Below are 19,891 nucleotides of genomic sequence, written 5' to 3' on the forward strand. Positions count from 1 at the left end.
CCTGGGGGAGTGATTCACAGCGACCCACACATCCCAGCAGAGCCGCCCAAGACCCAAGCTGATGAACAAGGGCTAAAAACCCACTCCGGTGCCATCACAGGCAAGACAGCCAATGTCAAATAAGGTCAGTCTTGGGAACCTGGGACCCTGAGTTGAGAGAGTGGGACCCGGACAGAAGCGAGCTTCCACCTGCAAGGACAGAATAGAAGTAGGTGACAGGCAGCTGAAAAGACCCGTGGAATTCCCCTGGGGCACTGTGACTTTCTCCATCCCAGCCTCTGGGGATTCCTCAAGATGCTGGGGGAAATGTCAGCGTGCGGGGTGGGACTCCGTCTGCCCTGAGTCACAGAATTCACGAAGGCTTTTGGCAAGACACATTCAGTGTGCCAGATTTTCCAGATTTAACATTTAGAGTCTAGAAGATAGATTTGTAAAAAAAAAAAAAAAATCAACAGAGGGGAAAGGACCCTCTCAGGCTCCAGGAGGCAGCACCAGGGTGGTCCGGACGGATGTTGGGAAAGGGGACGTTCTGCGACAACAAGGAGCCAAAGAGATCCTTTGGCTGTGTGGTTTATGTAACCGCCTCACTCCTGCTTCCCAGGCGCGGGAGCTTCAGCCCCACGACAGAGACGTGGGAGACGACAATGCGGAGAAGGGGCCAGTGGCCACTAGATGGCAGCAGAGGGTAAGAAAAGTGAGTTCCAGGCGGCTGGGGCGTTTTGGTGGGGGGGTGGGAGGGTGAGGTTTGCAGCCCCTCCATTTTGCTTTACATCTTTAATGAGATATGTGAAGAAAATGAGTCCCTTACATGCCAGACACAGATGCCAGAGCGTATGGAGAGATGCCGCACAGCAATATTTCTCCGGTTATTAAACAGGAGGCACCTAACTAGCCATTCCGTGCATCATCATGCAGAGTTGTCCTTTGTGTCTTGGATGCCACTGTTGACAAGGTAATAACAGGAGAAAGCAGTTGAGAAGACTGATGTAGGGACGTGGGCCTCTGGGCTCGCAGCATCAGCCCTTGGGGGCTGCCGGGCAGGTTTCCAGTAAACGCCAGCAGCCCAGCCCACCAGGGCCACCTTGCCAAGGGACGTTGTGTGGCCTCCAGACTCATTCCAGGCCCGGCTTGGCAGCTTGCTGGTCTCCCTGGCAGTCCCTGAGGCCTCATTTATTCAGAACCCAATTACCACCAAACAGCACTGGAGTCTGACCTTTCACCACAAACCCCAAATGGGAATGGGAGCTCCGGACATTTTAAAGAGCAAGGCCTGCCTGCTTTTCCGGCTGAATTGAAGACGTATGGTATAATGAAAATGCATTCAAATGCACAGAGATAGGGGAACATGCTGCCCCAAGCAAAGGTGAGCAGTCCAGTCCTGCTGGACCATGAAATATTTTCACTTGGAGAGCGGTTTCTCCTGACAGACTGTGACCAGGGCAGAGAGCGAGGAGATACTACTCTATTTGATTTCCATATTCCACACATTTTCCCACTCCCCACACTTTGCCCCAGCCCCAGCCGCTCAGCCTGACCATTCGTTAGTTAATTCTCCCACCCTCTCAACCCAAGGTTGTATACAGCCATTTTTCGTACAGAGAAACTGAGGTGCAAAGCTGAGATACAACTTCGTGTCTCCGGGTCCCCATCCCTTTCCAACAGGTTCGAACCTCTGACACTGTCTCCAGTGGAGAAGTAATAGCAAGATTCACCTGCCACTATTTCCCTCCCTGTTTTGGAAAACGAGGCTCTATGCTAGAAATCCTCACTTGTCTGTGTGACCTCAGACAAGTCCCTTAACCTCTCTGTGCCTCATTTTTTCATCTGTAATTTGAGGAGCTAGAATTGGATGATGACTAAGCCCCTTCCAGCTCTATGATCCTGTGGCTTTAATTTCACCAGTCTCCGCCAGCCCTCCAAGAGTGTCACACAGGATGCTTTTTCCAACGATAGCCACACTCAGCAGGAGAAAGCAGAATTTCCTCCTCTGGTTGGGAAGAAATGTGGTCGTGGTTGGAGTCTTGTTGGTGTTCTCTGTCCTCAGAGCAAGAGAAACAGGGGAGTTTCCGATGTTACTGACACTCACAGCAGGGCCTGGAGGTGGCCACACTCTCTTGGAAGAGATCACACTGAGCTGTCTCTGCGGGCGGCGGAGATGCATAGGCAAGACTGGAGGATGTTTTAATAACTATTTCTCAATAAAAAAGACCCATTTTATTCTGCACAGGGGTCTGGGGCCAAATCCAGGTCTCCCGGGAGGAATCTACTCTCGCCCATAATGGGGGATTGGTTCAGCTCAGCTGCTCCTACAAAGGCCTGAATAGAGCACGCCGTGGTGAAGGCAGCTCCCCACAGCTCCATGTGAAAATGACTCACAGCAGTTATGAATATCAAGCCTCTTTTGATGTATTCCCAGACATGAGGAACAGCCACAGCGGGGAGGAGGTGGACTCTGGATGTGAGCTCTGCGGGGTGGTGCACAGAGGGCCTGGACAGATCTGGCACCGTCCTGAAGCTCCAGGAGAAATCCAAGCTGCCTAATTACCCCAGGCCTTCCCAGGACCACAGAGCTCCCTTTCATCCAGCCCTCTCCCTCTTTCTCGCTCCGTCTCCAGCTACAGAGGAATTTGATTCTCCAAGAATTACAACCTGTTTTTATACCTTCACTCTTCCCAAGGGGATAACAATTCACTTCCCTGAATAAAACTGGTTTTATTGAGCACAAAAATGAATGCGCCCCCTCACTCAGCATCTGCGACAATTGCTCTAAAGCCATAGACCTGGCCCTAGTCAGCCAAGCGGAAGGATTGTCCTCTGTAATGGCCATTTCTAGACACTCAGCGTTTCAAGTGGCCGCATGGCACCTTGTTCTCCTAATAGGCTCTCAATGATGATTGAATACAAAGCCTCGGAGTCTCTCTTGTGTTGGCAGCTCCTGAGACCGGGTCAGTCACAACCGTGCAGAGCAGAAGAGCCAGCCATGCCAACTGTGTAGTGAGTGCTCGGGCTCAAAGCAAAAGGGGAGGGTCCGCCGTGGCCACCTCAGGCCTCTTGCAACCGAGAGCTTCTATGGGTGCAGAGGGTCCTCCCATTCTGGACAGGGTTCAAGAGTCTGTTGGTTCCTGAAAATTTGGGCAAAGTCTTTCCAGTTATAGAAGGAAGGGGCCTAGGGTGTCTAGGGAGGGAATCTGCTCAACCCCACACCTGCACATGGTTGTTTTCTGAAATGGAGCTGATTTTATTTGCTCGTTAAGTTGGGCTTTGACTAGAAAACCCTCACGCACCCACAGAGACCTGCACATGCACACGTGGGAGGAATAAAAGACCTCGTCTAACTGAGCACTGACATGTGCCAGGCACAATGCCCAGGGCTTCCCATGGACCAGCTCCTCGGAGCCTCACAGATGCCCGGGGCGGGGGGAGGAGGGAGGGGGCAGATATTATTATCCCTGCTTTACAGATGAGGTGCCCAAGGCTCAGAAAGGCTAGGACGCTTGCCTAAAAAAAAAAACTGGGGGCACTTGGGTGGCTCAGTGGATGAAGCATCTGACTCTTGATCTCAGCTCGTCTTGATCTCAGGGTCATGAGTTCAAGCCCCAAGTTGGAATCCACACTAGGCAGGGAGCCTACTTTAAAAAAAAAAGAAAGGAAAGGAAAGGAAAAGGAAAAGAAAAGGAAAAACTGAAATAAAAGAGCTTGGATTCAGGATTGTTGGATTTTAAAGCATCGTCTCTTAACCCCCCGTGCTGTGGGGCAATCTGTTTATCATCGGGTGCTTACTGTGTCCAAGGCATTGGAGTTCGGAGAGAGAGCAGGAAAGGCGCATTTCCTGAACTCAGAAAGCTTCGGTTTAACCAGTCACCAGTGCACACAGAGGAATTGTGGCTTGTATCCTCCAAGACTCCAACAACCCCGGAGCCCACGTTCCGTCTTTGCCCGTCACACTGCTCTCAGACCTCCTGCCCTCGATTCACAGTGTGAATAGCGTGTATACCACAAAGACCAGGGGCTTCTCCCTTAGAGCTGCCGATGCTTGGATTTTACAGGCAACAATGAGAGTGATTGGACCACTGAGGCATTATGCTACAGTTACTAAGCTCCTGAACCAACCACTGTTTGTTTTATATCATTTTTTAATTTGATCGGGAAGTTTCTCTAACCCATTCCTCTATATTTGCAGAGGAGCTGGGCAGAGGAGCAATAGGACAGGGACAGGGGAGATTTCAAGCTTGGAGGTCCAGGAAGCCAGGCGATAGATCAACCAGAAGAAATAAAGCAGAGCAGGGTGAAACTCCATTGCTTCCACGACCTCCCAAGGGAAGTGATGATATATGTGAAGGACACCAGGATGAAGCAGAAAGAAGGAAGTGAATGTTGCACTAATTGCAGATTTTGCCAAGAGCAGCTTGGCTGCCAAGGCTACTTCAGCCTTGACTCGTAGATCCATGATCTGGGAGACAGCACGGTGTCCTGCTGTGCTGGACATCTTCCAGTGGCATTGACCCAATGGGGGGTTGAGGGGAAGACTTCCTGATGCTAAGAACGAGAAACTTGCCTCCAAAGTCGAGTTCCTGCACCACCTACCTGACCGACGTGAGAAGATGGAGCCAGGAGGGGTGCTGAGAGCAGACTCCAGGTAGGTCTACGGACTAGACCCCTTCGCAAACTGAATTTTTTAAAAGTTCATCACACACAAATTTGCATCTGATTTCCTTTCAGGAGATTCGTGTTCATTCTTGCACTGCCCATCAATCTGAAGATATTTATTGTAGATCAAAGTCTTCCTAGAACCTTGATAAGGGTGGACTGAGAGGACAGGGGGTACAGCTCTAGGCCACCACCCCACCATCACCACCACCACACTTACTAAACCCCAAGGCAGCCCCGTCATCTTGTCAGCCAGTAATTACTTCTCCTGACAAAACCCAAACGGAGAAACAGACGTGATCTTCGTTTCTGGTTCTCTCTACGCATACCACTCCAGGGACCCGGCCATTGATGAATCTTAATCCTCACTTTAGTTTCTCAGCTACAGCTTCCGGTTCCTACTTGGCCAAGCTCATCTGGGGGGAGCCGGTCCTGTGTCCCCTCATTAATCCACAGACACCCACCTCACTCTAGGAATCCGTCATTCCCCCAAATGCCCACATTTGACCACTGGAGGGCAGTGCTGGACCAGCCAAAGCTCTTTAAGAGCCTGCTCCATCTTTGTGCCCACCAGGCTGGGGCAGAGCGGGATGCAGCCTTTGGTTGGAAGCCAAAACCGAGGACCACAGGAGCACCCCGAGAGAAGCACCAGCACAGCCAGACCTGTTACAACAGCTCCCTGCACCTGGCATCATAGGAACAAAAGGCAGTTCAACGGAAAGCGGATTTGGCTCCCTAAGTGGCACAATCCCCTGGGAAAGAGACTGAAAGGAAAACTTGCCTCATCGTGTCATTAACCGGGAACACTCTGTGTCTCTGACCAGGGGTTGCAGAATCCTACCTTTCTCCACCCACTCAGATGTAAGCTCTTGGCAGTACCCCTGGGCCTTGGCAATAACGTTTGTTGAACGAGTGGATGCAAGCATATATACATGCGCATAATCGAAATGGGCCGTGACCAGATTTGCTGCTGTTTTCAACTAGCTGCTGAGCATTCTTAGTCCTGGAGACCGCTAAGGAGATCCGCGGTATTGATTAGCACAGTGGTGGTTGTGGCACAGATGTTATTTCAAAAGCCACCTCAAGATTTTCAATCTCTTACTTTTAAGAAGGCCTTCATTACGTCAACCATGTGTCCTCAGGCCTCACCAGCCTGTGGATTAAAAAAATACAGGCATTGTTTCCTTAACATCCAGCTCACAGAGACGGCAGCCTCTAATGTGAGAATACTGAGCGGCCTTTCACTCCCCGGGGGATTTGTGGTAATTTTGTCCCATGCTGGGGCCCCGTGGGGCTTGACAATTCCCCTCAGCCAGAACTGCTCCTCAGGCCACCTTGAGTCATCTGCTGAGGCTCATCTCCAGGTTACTCTCGCCTCTACCCGCCCCCCACAGATCCCATGTCAGTGTGGACACAGCCTGCTCCCGCGATCATTTAGAGCACAGCTATACGCAGGAGGAGAGAAAGAAGTACACGTTTTGAGACCCCAAAACCACATGAGGCCCTCTCTGTCTCCCCACGGGCTTTCACAAAGCAGGGACCAGTCTGTGCCTCAATAAAAGTCTGCAGATGTCCCCACGTCTCCAAGTTCAGAGTCTAAGACTAGCTCCTTTCCTGCCCTGAGTCGAGGGACGGTGGCAAAAGTCATTTCCTGCTGGGAGGCTCTCCCCGCACCCCCCACTCTCTCAGATGGAGTCTGGCCTTCGTGGCCCTACAGGGCAAACACGGTGTTATTAGATCCTAGAATATCACATACGGGACACCAATGGCCCTGATTAAATTCATACTTGGGGGGGGTGGAATCTGCCCCTAATTCTAATTAGAAAGACACCAATTAGTTTTTAATCAAACATTTACCATCTTAGTGTATAACATCTGCATTTAGTTCTATGACAACTTCATCATCTCCACAGCAACGAGTGGATATTTGTTTCGGATGTGAATAAACACATTCTCAACCTCACTCTAGTTTTATCCACAAAAGAAGAGTGCTCTAAACTTCACCTAGAGGCTCTACTCTACCAACGGAACCCCAACATCCCCCAAGAGCCTTCAAGGAGCAGTTCTCCAGCCAAAGGGGGGCGGAAAGAAAGAAAAGTCCTCCCTTTGTAAGTTGTCCCTTTTGTGAAAATTTCTAACTGAAATTTCACTATCCAGTTCAAAGTTAGGTCCTCAGAGGACATGGCTGGTCCTCATCCTTCTCATAAAAATACTGTAAATCAAAAGATACCTTTCCTGAGAGCAAACAGAAATTGAAAAAAACAATTCATTCCAACACAGCATTTTTCTATCACTGTCCATGGGAGTTGAGTTGATCATATGTTCAGCATGTCCTAGCCTATGTACTTTCTCAAGATGCCTTCACTGTGATTAAGGGACAGGCCTCCAGGGTAGTGTCTCAGTTCTGTACCTGGAAGAAACAACGTAAGGAAATTTCCGGAAGAGAGGAGATTGACAGTGAATACATAAGAGAAGGATGGTCCCCAGGGTTAGCTCCTGCATTCAAATACAGCCCTGTCTCGGGCTCCGGTTGCCAGGTCCTGGTCTGTGGTGGGTGGATAATGCCCAAGGCCTTGATACTAGGTCCGATGTCCAGGTTTCACACTGATGATGGGCTTGTGATTTTGAAAAACCCATAATCTTTCTTTCCCAAATTCTCAACCTTCTGACACCTTGTCCTCGGGGAGAAGTGTCTGAGATGGTTTCCCTTGAAACCACAGGGCTTTCTTACAATTCCAGGGCCACGCAGCCCTGATTCGTAACTGGTGGGTTTTATTTTTCGTGCTGCCGTGGCAGTGAGATCAGATAACAAGTTAATGGAAAAAGTGAGGTAGACAATGAGAAGGATCCGAAATAAGGACCTGGAAAGAGGAAAGAGATTCGGGAGACACTTCACATGTAGATGAATGATATGCGGGAGCCGAAGGAGAAGGGAGAGATGGCCTCTTCCTGGCATCCTGGAAAGATATGCTGGAATATTCTCTCGTTCCCATGTTCCATGGCCTTTCTGTCAGAAATTAATTCCTACTTGTTTTTTAATACATGAAGGCTTAAGGTGTCAATCCTCCTAAAAAGTTAGAGCCCCTTTCCTGTAAAATGGCTTTGGGTATGACGTTTCCCCCGCCACCAGGGACAGCCTTCTCCCTAGGAATCTTTGGTGAGCCTTTCTGCAGTCACCAGGAGCACACATCTATCTTCCCAACCAGCTCCCAAACATCATTCACGCTGCTATGGCCATGCCTCTGGAGGACCCCCGGCCACCCCGTCACACGGCTCCACAGGCACACCCCCTGCCATGCCACCAGCCCCCACCTCCACATCCCTGGGTGTGAGTCTGTGTGGCCTCAGCTGTCCCCAACTCTCTTCTGTGTCATCCTGAGTCCAGGCATTCTGGGATGAGTGTCTCCTTGTTTCTTTGTCCACCGTCCTGTTATGCCTTTAAATTTGCTCATGAGAATATCTTGCAGAAAGATGAGTAGTCTTGGGAAAGAGACAAGGAAAAAGATGAGGTAAGTAAGATGGGAGCAGAGGTGGGAGGAAAAGCTTTGATAAAGGCGATAAAAGAAAAAAAGAATTCTTGACCTCCATCAGCCCTGACTCTCAAAATAAGATCAGCCCTAAAGAGAGCTTATTATTTATCCCAAATTAAAATTTCCTGGCTCTGCAGTCATTGTGTACACAAAGAAAAGGAAGCCATCACACAAAAGATGCAGTTATCCTCACAGTGGGAACAATCGCAGCCAAGCTGATTGTGCTCCAAGAATAGAACGGTAACAGTGCTAAATCAGGAACTCCAAGACTTTGGAGCGTTAACAAATAGAATGATTTCTCGATAGGAAAATGGCGATAAGGGAAGGTCGGTAGAAATGGAACCCTCTGATTCTTGGATGGGGTGCGGGTCGCCAGGGAAAACGGCAGTCTGCGCTCCTCCACGGTGAGCTCACAACCAGCTGTGTTGACCGGAGAAAGCCCTGCCTGGATTCGGGAAGACCTCAGAAGCCCCTTCCCCCGCCCCTGCCCAGCTTCCTTGCCTGAAGTTAAGCCCAAGCTTCTCTTGCCTAAAGTTAAACATCATCATCAGAATTTTAACTTCACAGTGGCAGAAACTTGGGCTGGTTTCTGCTTCCACTGCATCCTCAGCATTCAGCGGAAAGCTTGTATACCATTGGCACTCAATAAATATCTGATAAATGGACACTTGCTTGATTAATCAATTCATGAAAAATGAACAGATTACTTCCTCCCTGTCTGGCTTCTGAGGAGTGGGTCTCAGAAGCAGAAGCTGCTAGGTGGGCCACAAAAGACACAGGACGTCCAGGAAAAGGACTGTTCGTACCTTTCCTCATCCTTCTGTGCATGTCAGAGCCCCAAAACTCAGGAACAAGGACCCCAGAGATCGTGACCCCCCAGATGTCTTTCAACAAAAGACTATCTCCCTGGTTGTTTCTTTTCAAAGGATCAGCCTCCTGGGGCTGATAAGAGAATGGCACCATCTGCTGGAAACACAGGTGCCGAGCGGCAGAGGGGCACCAGAACCTCATCTAAAGGGGCCTGTTGGATTGCTGCCTTTGAACGAATCCGAGTGTGTGTTTCGATAGCGCAAGCACCAACCACCCCCAAGGACCTCTTTCCTTTATTGCTGCAGCAATGAAGCAGCCACATGGCTGTTGCAGATAAGGTGGCCCGAGTGCATCGCGCATGCAAAGTAGGCTTCGTGGTAAACAGCACGGAGAAGAACCGCAGACGCACCATGTCCCGGCTTCTCTGCCTTGTGCTGCCCTTCCTCTGTAAGTGGCTCCCAGGTACGTCCGTGCGATTTCCCTCCACTTCTCAGTCCTCATTTCCTATCCTTTTTCCTTTGTCAGATGGCTCCTGCAGGACTGAAATTATACAGTCTTCCGACCTAGCTGCCATGATCGGGACAGATGTGACGTTTCAATGCCAATATAATATTCTCGATGGGAATTATGACTCTGTGTACTGGTATCTGCAAAGAGCTGACCAAAGGCTCACCTATATCACCCATACATCTCAAGGCACCATGGAATCGGAGCATTACCAGTTGTCTGTGAACAGAGAGCTGTCCTCCAGCACCTTAACCATTAAGCATGTGCGGCCAAGAGACAAAGCCATTTACTACTGTGCTCTCTGGCACCATGATACAGACTGTGCATCACACAGAACAAAAACTGTAAGCCTCAAGCAAGTTCAATGTTGAAAATCCAAAGCGTCATCCAACAAGAGAGAAGGTGTTCAGTGTCATCTTGGACTTGCCCCATTCATTCCTCGGTTCATTCATTCAAAACTAAGGGGCCCTTGTGGTTTACAAATGAATATACTAAGTGCTATGGGGATACAAAGATAGAAAACAAGCACTTCTCAAATAATAAAATGTAGGGGCGCCTGGGTGGCTCAGTCGTTAAGCGTCTGCCTTCGGCTCAGGTCATGATCTCAGGGTCCTGGGATCGAGCCCCGCATCGGGCTCCCTGCTCAGCAGGAAGCCTGCTTCTCCCTCTCCCACTCCCCCTGCTTGTGTTCCCTCTCTCGCTGTCTCTCTCTGTATCAAATACATAAATAAAATCTTTAAAATAATAATAATAATAATAATAATAATAAAATGTATTCAGAGAGTAGAGCCTCCTCACTTCTATCTTGCTAAACCATGAGCAGTGAAATTAAATACTGTGGAATTACTTGAATCTTTGACCTGACAAATAACAGCATAGTCCCCAGTACCCAGAGAGACAAATGAATTGGACACACATACAAATTCAAAGCCAACGATCAACATCTTAATCACAGACCCTTGAAAACCTATCATCATTTCTAAAAAGCTGAAAAAAATATATTAAATATACATATATACATCCCTGGGAAACTAGATCGGTTAGATAAATAGATAGATGTAGAGTAGGCGGCATAGTACCAACGGACTGAGCTCAAATTCAGACTTGAAATCCAGACTTCTTACGTTTTGAATCCCAGATCTTCCATTTACTGACTTACTAGCTATAGGACCTTGGGCAAGTTAGTTTATGCTTTGCTATCCTCATCTATGAAATAATGATAATAGTCATTGCCTGGCTGGCTCAGTCAGTGGAGCATGCAACTCTTGATCTTGGGGTCGTGAGTTTGAGCCCCATGTTGGGCACAGAGATTACTTAATAAAAAATTTTTTAATTAAAATAATGATAATAATCATAATTAATGTAGAGAATTGTTACGAGAATTAAGTGAACTATTACACATCATGCACTTAGAACTATGCTTGGCACATAGGAAGCACTCGGTAAGCACCAGCTTCCCTCGGTGGTGGTGGTGGTGATGATATCGTCACGTCCCTACCACTGGGCTGGGTTAGGCCTTGAGGAGCTTGTTGATAAAAGAGAAGTCAATCTCTTGGGCAATTAAACATTCTTTTATATATTAGTATCCCACCTAGTGGGAATGAAATATCAATGAAAATTGAGAGAAATACAATTCAAAAGATCTTCAGGACCTTTTTCACTAGATGCTGATAAATTATTAAAGGCTTCTTACATAGAAAAAATAAAACCAGAGGAAAGTAATTTCTGCTTGACCCTCATAAAACAAGCAAATAGAGACTTTATGAGATATTAAAATACAAGCATAGCCTCCACTTATTAAATGGATAGTGGAATAATTTATAAATGTAGAGCCCAAAGTAAAATTAAAGTTGTTTATGAGCATCATTATAAATGAGGAATTGGTTCCATCAACATCATAAGCATACTACATGACCTGAAAAAGTTCCCACCGACAAGAACATTACAAATTAAGTCAAAGCCACCGGACCTTAGGACATCCTAAAAAACTATCAAATGAAGATTATCCCAAGATTCCAAAAGGGCATAGTCTCTACAAAGACACATCCCTATTGACCTCTGCTTATTCAAGGAACCATCCAGGAAAACTCCTTGGTGTGACCTGCAGAGCTGAGAACAGGGAGTAAATAGGACTGTCTTCCCTATTTTCTCTTCTGAAGATGCACGTCACTTGCTGCTTCAGATGTTGCATTTATTCGTCAGTGGAAACCCCTAATCCCCTGCTGTCTTGCTGGCTTTCTCATTTGCAGCCAACATATGGGCTCCTCAGCACTGCCCCTTGCCCTCCAAGAGCAGCCTTTAAGGGCACAGAATCACACAAAACGGAGGGTTTTCTTGGGATAAAGAACTGGAGGAAAACTCTTTGCACAATTTGGCTTTGGGGATCAGATTTCAAAGTCTTCACTCTGCCTGGATAGGCACAGACCCAAACAGTGTCTGGTGAGGGAACAAAGTCACTTTCCTCCTGGGCTTGCCCTTCTCCAGGGCACCTCGGGGTTATTGATGACACATCTCCAGAATTGCTGAATGTTAAACTGGAGAACCCAGATTTTCTAAAGCACACTTACAACTCTAGTAACCCTGCAGGGCTCTCTGCCAGTGGAAAACCTACTCCGTAATTCCAGGTCTCTGATTCTGCCGTGCTGAAGCTCCGTGAAAGGAATCATCTTCCTTGCTTTACAAAACGCGCTACTACCAAAGATGAAAGAAAGTTTGGGAGAAAAACAAAGTCATTAGAGAACTATGTGTGGACCGGAAAGTCCTTCCCAAGGGCAGGCTTCTGGGTGATGATCTGTCCCGACCACCTCATCACCTGACTGTAAGATGTCCAGTCTCTCCACGTGATCCTTGAAGGACAGTCAGAGAAGAGAAGGTGAGCAGGAAGGTTAACAAGTGCTCATCAAGTATGGATAAGCCTCAGAGTATAGAATTGGCCTGGTTCGTTTTTTATTCAGAAGTATGTATTGAGTGTCTACCATGTACCAGACACCATGCCAGGGGCCAAGGTGACCAAGGCACGTGACACAAGCTTTCTGCCATTCTGGTGTTCACACTCTAGTAGGGCTTACAGCCCAACCGAGGAACCAGAGGAGACACACGTGGGAGCAGGAGAGGTACTTGGTTGTAGAGCGATGACGGGAGTGTTCCAGGACCAGAAAGCACAGATTGGAATTAGGACCTTGAGATTTCGGAATGCGGTGGGAGATGGGAGCCAGGAAAACATTTTCAAGGAACTGAGCTGAGACTAAATATGGAAAAGTTTATTTGTTTACATCTCAAGGTCCCCAGCCAGTAAGAGAAGCAGAATTACCACTCAGCAAAGTCCCAGCTGGCCTCTGTACCGCTCTGCTTGGCAGCTGCTTCTTTCAGCGCCACACAGCTGGGGAGCGAGCCACAGATGGAACAGTGGCAGCCAAAATCTTTTTAGAGACAAATGACACTATGATTATCCTTGACACCCATTGAAATTCCTCACTAATTTCCAAAAATATCTTATGCTTGCTTTAAAACAACCAGTGGGGCTCAGACATTTCAGTCGAAAACATATCAGAGAAACAAAGCAATCCCAGCCACCTGAGCATTCCGAGCCCGAATCAGCCAGGCCCAGGAGAACCACTTACTTACTGAAGGCCGTCCTGGGACACCAAGCGGCTGAGATCCTGGCCAAGGGAAACTGGAATGGCGTTTGCTCTCTTCATTCACCTCCATCCCTGTTCTTCAGTTGCTTGCCCGACCGGCTGGTGCCAGAGCAGAGGAACCCAAGAGCAAGGACAGCAACTGGAAACGGGGCAGACAGCCCATAACTGCCGGGCCTGGACAGAGAACAATCGTGGCCACACATCAGAGTCTGACTCTGTTGTCCCTGAAGCTTTATGGGAGAGGTTTGGGGATAATGAGGATGAAATAACACAAGCAGAGCTTTCCTTCTCTACAATTTCTCTCTTTTTCTCTCCCAAAGAACTCAAAGGGAGTGGGGAAAGAGTGGATGTGTTCTCAAATCAAAGGCAAAGGAGTTCCTGAAACTTCCAATTAGAGAGAAAATCAGAAGTTCTGGCACGCTCTCCCACTAAGATTCTAGTGATCCTATGGATAGATGCGTGATACTAAGGACCCAGAGTGGCAGAGACCATCAGAGAGAATGGCACTGGGCTGGGGCACGTAGGAGCCCGTGTGGGTTGATTTTATCTGACCATGGGGTCTTTTTGCTTCTTCAAGTTTTCCTATTCTTTCTTCATCCCAGATGGACAAAAAAACCCAAAAAACAAACAACAACAACAACAACAACAACAACAACAACAAAAACCCACCATGATGAGGGCTCTAGCTCCTACGGACCTCTATCTTTAGCTGCCCAAGACTCCTTTGCCTAAGGGCATAAAGTGAGTGACACAGCTCCATTCAGGTGCTCCTGTACCTGCCCAAAGTCCTACACACAGCCTAACATAGCTCAGCCAACACCTCCTTCCCTCAGCAGAATGTTCTGGCCACACTTGAAATCACAAGCTCTGTGTCTCCCTTGGTGACTATGGCTCAGGTAGGGAGCTATGACTAAGGCCCCTACCCCAACCATGGCAAAGCAGAAGGGATGTGGCAAAGAACCAACATCTGCGTGGGCTGACCAGCATGTGCCAGGCACCAGGATAAGTGCTTCACATGTGTTCTCTCATTTCAACCTCAGGACATCCCTGCAAGGTAACTACAATGACCCTATCTGCAGATGAGGAAATCAAGACTTGGAGATGTAACTTACCCAGCTCCTGGTAAGTTGCAAAAGAAGATTCAAAAATCAAAGCCATTAGCCCTGCAAAACCAGTTTTCCTTTTGCCTATAGATGACATGGGTATTGATACCACATAGCCACGTGTGGGTGACATCAGAATGTTGGCCACTGCAATGACCAACAGGGTCTAGCCAGGTAGGATTTATCCTGCTGGGGCACCTCTCCCTATACCTACAACAATGGATAGAAGACCAGCCTCCCAGGTTTTGGCAAATCCTTTCCTAATCCCATCCTTCACTAGATGAGCGACCCAGAATGCTCCTTGACAGTCAGGAAACTCCAAACAGAAAGCCTGCTTAGACTAGCAAATCTCTGCCAAGCTCCTAATATTGACAAGCCCCATGCTGGGCACTGAGAATGCAAACATAAATAAGATACAGCCACTGTTCTAAAGAATCTTGAAGTCCAGTGCAGAAAACAAACACATTATCAGATAATTATAATAGAGGTAATAAGTGCCATGACCCAACAAGTTCAGGGAACCCAGGGGACACTTCCCTCAAGTTGGGGTGGGGAAGGGAGAGGAAGTTCTGGTTTTTCCAGGAAGAAGGAGCAGCTAGTGCAAAAACTGGAAATATAAAGACTATCATACATCTTTGAACCTGCAAGTACTTTTGTGCAGCTGAAGTACTGAGTGCAAGTGGTCAAAAGTGGAACTGGAGAAAAAAGGAGATCAGGAGATCATTAGGGCCATGACACAGGACTTTCATAGTCCCCTAAAGGCCAGGGGATGCTACTAAAAGAGTTTCAGCAGAGGCGTGACCTGATCCCCTCTGGTCTGGAGAAAAATCGGTATGATGGCTGCTTGGAGAATGGATGAAAGCGGGGGGAGTCTGGAAGCGGGGACACCTCTTGGAATAGTAGGGCAATAGCTTGCAGCAGGTAAGGAACACTCAGACCGAAGCAGGGGTGGCGGAGACCAAAGGAAAAGGGACCCGCACAGGAACTACAAGGGGGCCCTGCAGGCTGCTCGGCTCCCCACAAGCCCTTGCACCTTGACGATGCAGCGCTGTCCCCAGGGAATGGGGTCTAGAGGCCAGCTGACGCAGCCCTACTCAACTCTCACAGCTCTGCTCCGGTCAGCGGGGAGTCTTCTTCGTGTCCCAGGCAGGGAACCGCCCCCCTCAAAACTGAGTGTTTTGAAGACAGAAGCCATGTCTTGTTCAACTCCTCTTCTCCCAAATACAATCTGACCTGCCATAGGTAATTAGCCGGGGCTTGAGGAATAAACAGCCCAACCCGTGACCTTGCAGGCCTGTCACACCTCTCTGAGGAAGTGACTAACACCCAACCCCCTTTGATAAGAGACAGAACTTCTCATGGGCAGACAGCGGCTGATCAGGAGCAGCTAGAGAGCACCTGCATACTGCGCTGCTGCCTCCACGAAGCCATGCTGTGGACCTGTCCCCTCCTCTACCTCGCCACCTTCTGTGCTGGTAAGGACAAGCTGCAGGGCCTTTTACTCTTAGAGAAACGTGCTGCAGGAATGATTTGCTGCCAGGAGGGCATGTTTGCGGGGGGGAGCGGCGGGGTCGGCGGGAGGAAACATTGCCAAGCTGGGCTCTGACATCCATCCCCTTGCGGTGGAGGGAGCTCCCCCCAGCCTCTCTACCTGGGCTTTCCCTTTCAGAGGTCTCATTGGATATCCTTTTGGAACCAGACACCAAAACCCTGACTGTTCTAGTCGGGGAGCCTGCCACCTTGCGCTACAGCGTATCAGGAGGGGACTTGAAGAACTATCAGGTGAGCTGGTATAAGAAGAAAGAAGATAACTCCCTGACTTTAGTATACAGACCAAGCAACAATACTAATGACGATTTAAGGAGTAATTTCAAAGGAAATACCAGTGCTTCAAAGAGTCAACTCGACATTCAAAGAACAACAGTAGAAGACACTGGGACCTACTACTGCTCGTGTGATATCCACAGTGCTCCAATCCTGCTTCTGGTCGCCTCAGAACCATACCTGAGCTGAGACCACCTGATAGCCTGATAAGAGAGATAAGAGCTAAGTTGGGGCAAGGGCCTTATTTTTGTGGTTGGTTGAGAGGGGGCTTATTTATCAGTCGAAGAGGGAAGAACGTTCATTAGGGTTTATGCGAAGAGACCAAGGGGCCCCTGCACCTGCCTCTCCGGGACTTCTGAGAAAAGGTTGAAATGAACAACCTTCAACACTGAAAAGATTTTCTTATTGTGGAGGCAGGCTACGATGAACAGAATTTCTACTATCATGAGTGCTATAGCTCATTCCAGAGTCTTTATTGTGAAAGCATTCGTGTGCATAAACTAGATAAAGCAAGGATGGTATTCCATTACCATCCTAATCAAAATTTCCAAAGCTATTAGAGATAGCTTTAACTCTTACTCTGTGAAGAAGGATGAATAGAGTCATTTTCTGAAATGCTCCCCAACTATTTCAGGTATATAATGTTTTAGCTCATCCCTTAGCTACAGTGGAGTCCTGGGGGCCCACAGGGATGGCCAGGCTGGGGTAACACCATCTCCTTCATGTCGGTTGCTGAGAGAGATCTTGGAAACTAATACTTATGGCAATGTAGGATTTCTGAGTTGGTCATGAATCAACTGAATCAAAAAAAAAAAAAAAAGATCCCAAGTCCGAAGTTGAAATGGGTAAGCCAAAAGTGTCTGAGCCTATAAAGGAGCCAAGGCCTGAAGGAACCCACTGAGCAGACTGACAGGCAGAAGGGCTTACAGATACAAACATTAGATAATCATCAAGGAAGTGCTTTCACCCTGTTGGCTCTAGTAACCAACTTTTTGTTTTTCTGCTCAAGTGTCTGGTCTGGAACCCTCTCTCCACATTAAGTTACAGCTCAGGCATTAGGATGCAAAGTAGACATTGATTCATGAGGACAACAGCTCTCCTGATACCTTCTATTCAATATTCCTTCCAATGCACTATCATCTTCATCACACATTTATTTATTGGGCAATTATTGTACTTAACGATATTGGGATAGGTCATGGGAATAGAAATAGTTGTAAGTCAAGTTCTAGCCTAAGTTCTATCCTCATCAATGTGTCTACAATTTATTTTAGAGACAGCATTAGAATTACAATTCAAGATTACAAACAAATACAAAAATACAAGAAAGCACATACTATCTAACAATAAGTGCTACTGATTTCATATGCAGTGCTCTAGGAACTCATAAAAGGACAATCACTGTGAGAAAAATTTCTTAGAACAGCTAAGGCTTGAAAGACGCGGGACTTGGATAAGTGGGAAGGAAGATGAGGGGTATTTCAAAGTGGTTGTACTAGTTATTTATTGTTCTGTAACAAATTACCACAAAATTTAGAGGCTCAAACATTCATTATCTCACAGTTTCTGTAAGTCAAGAAGCCAGGTGTGGCTTAGCTGGGTCCTTTGGCTCAGGGTGTCTCATTTGGTGTAACCAAGAGGTCAGCTGGGGTGGCAGTCATCTCAAACACCGACTGAAAAAGATCCATTTCCAAACTCACTCAAGTGGATGTTGGTGATCCTCACATGAGCATCTCCAGAGGGCTCATCATAACATAGCAGCTTGCTTCCCTAGAGCAAGAACTTGGAAAGAGGGCTTCCAAGATGGAAGGCATAGTCTTTTTGTAACCTAATCTTGGAAGTGACATCTCATTGTTTCTGCCATATTCTATTCAGTAGAAGTGAGTCCATAAGTACAGCTCACACTCAAGAGAGGGAGGTGATTATACGAGAGCATGAATACCAGGGAAGCTGGTATTCATGAATACCATCTTAGAAGCTGCCTACCACAGGAGATTAACACAGTAGAGCCGGAAAAGAGAGGGTTCAAAAATCTGGTTGAGACCAACTTGTTTAGAGACCTCTGACCTCTAAGGATAAAGAGATTGGATTGGATTTTATAAGCCAGTATTTCTCAAACTTCATGGTGCATGGGAAGCACATGGACAGACTGTTTCTAATTATACTTTTGAGCCCCAGTTCGAAAATTCTTATTCAGGCTATCTGTGGGTAGGCCTGGGAATGTGCATTTATAACAAGTGCCCAAGTGATCCTGATGCAAGTGGGTTCAAGGACATGCTTTGAGAAATTCTGCTGTAAGCAGCAAAACTCTTAGTTTAGTACAAGGGAGATGTGCCCAGGTTCTCCTGCCCTCACTACAAAGAAATGGATATTAGATGTGGTCAGGGCATCTCTTGAACAATGGCTCTCAATTCCGATTGCATATTTTAAATGCCTGGGAAAATTCCTTAAAAATACCAATGTCTAGAACATATCCCCAGAGATTCTGATTGAATTGGTGTAGGCATGGAGCTCTGGTTTCCCAGGTAATTCAACCTCCCTCTCCTGCCCTCTCCTCTTCCCCTCTCCAGTTTAAGATCTTGCTATTTCAATTGTGGTCTCCAGATAGACAGCGTCAGCATCACTTGGAATTTTGTCAGAATACAGAATCTCATGCACCACCCTCGATCTAGTGAATCAGAATCTGCCTTTTAACAAGATTCCCTAGGTGAGTTATATGTATATCAAAGTTCGAGAAGCACCAGTCTAGGGAAGCCATCACTATTGAAAGATTTCATAGAGGTGGAAAAATATAAATCTGTTTTTCCCAAATGCCACCCAAAAAATCCGTATTTGTAAGAAGCTCCTGAAGGGGTGCTGATGTGCAGCCAGGTGTGGGACTCACGACAAGCAATCAGTCATCCCCAAATCAGGTTACAGATTATTCGTGTTACCAATATAATAAATATTCTCATTGAGTCACTGAGGTGCTATTGTGTCCTTGTATGCTCTTTGGAAGAAAGCATTACATAAATTCCAGGTATGATCATTTCTCATTCATCCACAAACAGATTAGGAAATGAATTAATATTTATAGAGTCAATGTACTTTTTACCACACCATGTGACCATAATAGATTATCCACTGTAATCCAGAACCTTGTGCTACAGACCTTCAACTCAAGATCAAACCAGAAAAAAGAACATGAATCATAACGGTCTGATTAAGTCTGATTAGGAAGAAAAGGGACAAGAGTGAGAGCATGTGTCTCTAATTGTCCGTTCCTCCTTCAGGACAGATGAGAATATGAAGTTCTGATTCACGCTGGGGTGGGGCATCTCAGAACCTGAGACAGGCATGGGGTGAGGATGAAAAACAGAGCCTGTAGCCAAGGAAGAGGGACATCTTGGGAGAAAACAAGCAGCCTGCCCAACAGTGATCTGAGAGAGTCTGAGCACAAAACAGTGAAAAAGGAAACCGAACATAAATTAAAATTTGAGACCTGGGGGGCGCCTGGGTGGCTCAGTCGTTAAGCGTCTGCCTTTGGCTCAGGTCATGATCCCAGAGTCCTGGGATAGAGCCCCAGATCGGGCTCCCTGCTCAGCGGGAAGCCTCCTTCTCCCTCTCCCACTTCCCCTGCTTGTGTTCCCTCTCTCGCTGTGTCTCTCTCTGTCAAATAAATAAATTAAATTAAATTAATATTTTATTTTTATAATTTTATTTTATAATAAAATTTATTTTATAATTTTATTTTATAAATAAATAAAAATAAAATAAAAGTAGAGACCTGGAAAAATGTCCTGAGCTTACCACCTGGTAATTGAGAAAATCTTTTATATTTTACCTGGGGCTC

The 19,891-nt window shown here is 47.1% G+C and overlaps 2 gene segments (V, D, J or C); both read left to right on the forward strand.

The window, feature by feature from the left end:
• LOC116632792 overlaps positions 1–19,891 on the forward strand; it is a 423,629-nt gene that overhangs the window by 258,652 nt on the left and 145,086 nt on the right.
• On the forward strand, positions 38–10,038 carry LOC116632793. The segment is given in 3 exon segments: positions 38–124; positions 602–685; positions 9,513–10,038. Coding segments are annotated over 2 exon segments (366 nt in total).

This window comes from Phoca vitulina, unplaced genomic scaffold, assembly GCF_004348235.1.
Source record: "Phoca vitulina isolate PV1807 unplaced genomic scaffold, GSC_HSeal_1.0 scaffold7, whole genome shotgun sequence".
NCBI lineage: Eukaryota > Metazoa > Chordata > Mammalia > Carnivora > Phocidae > Phoca > Phoca vitulina.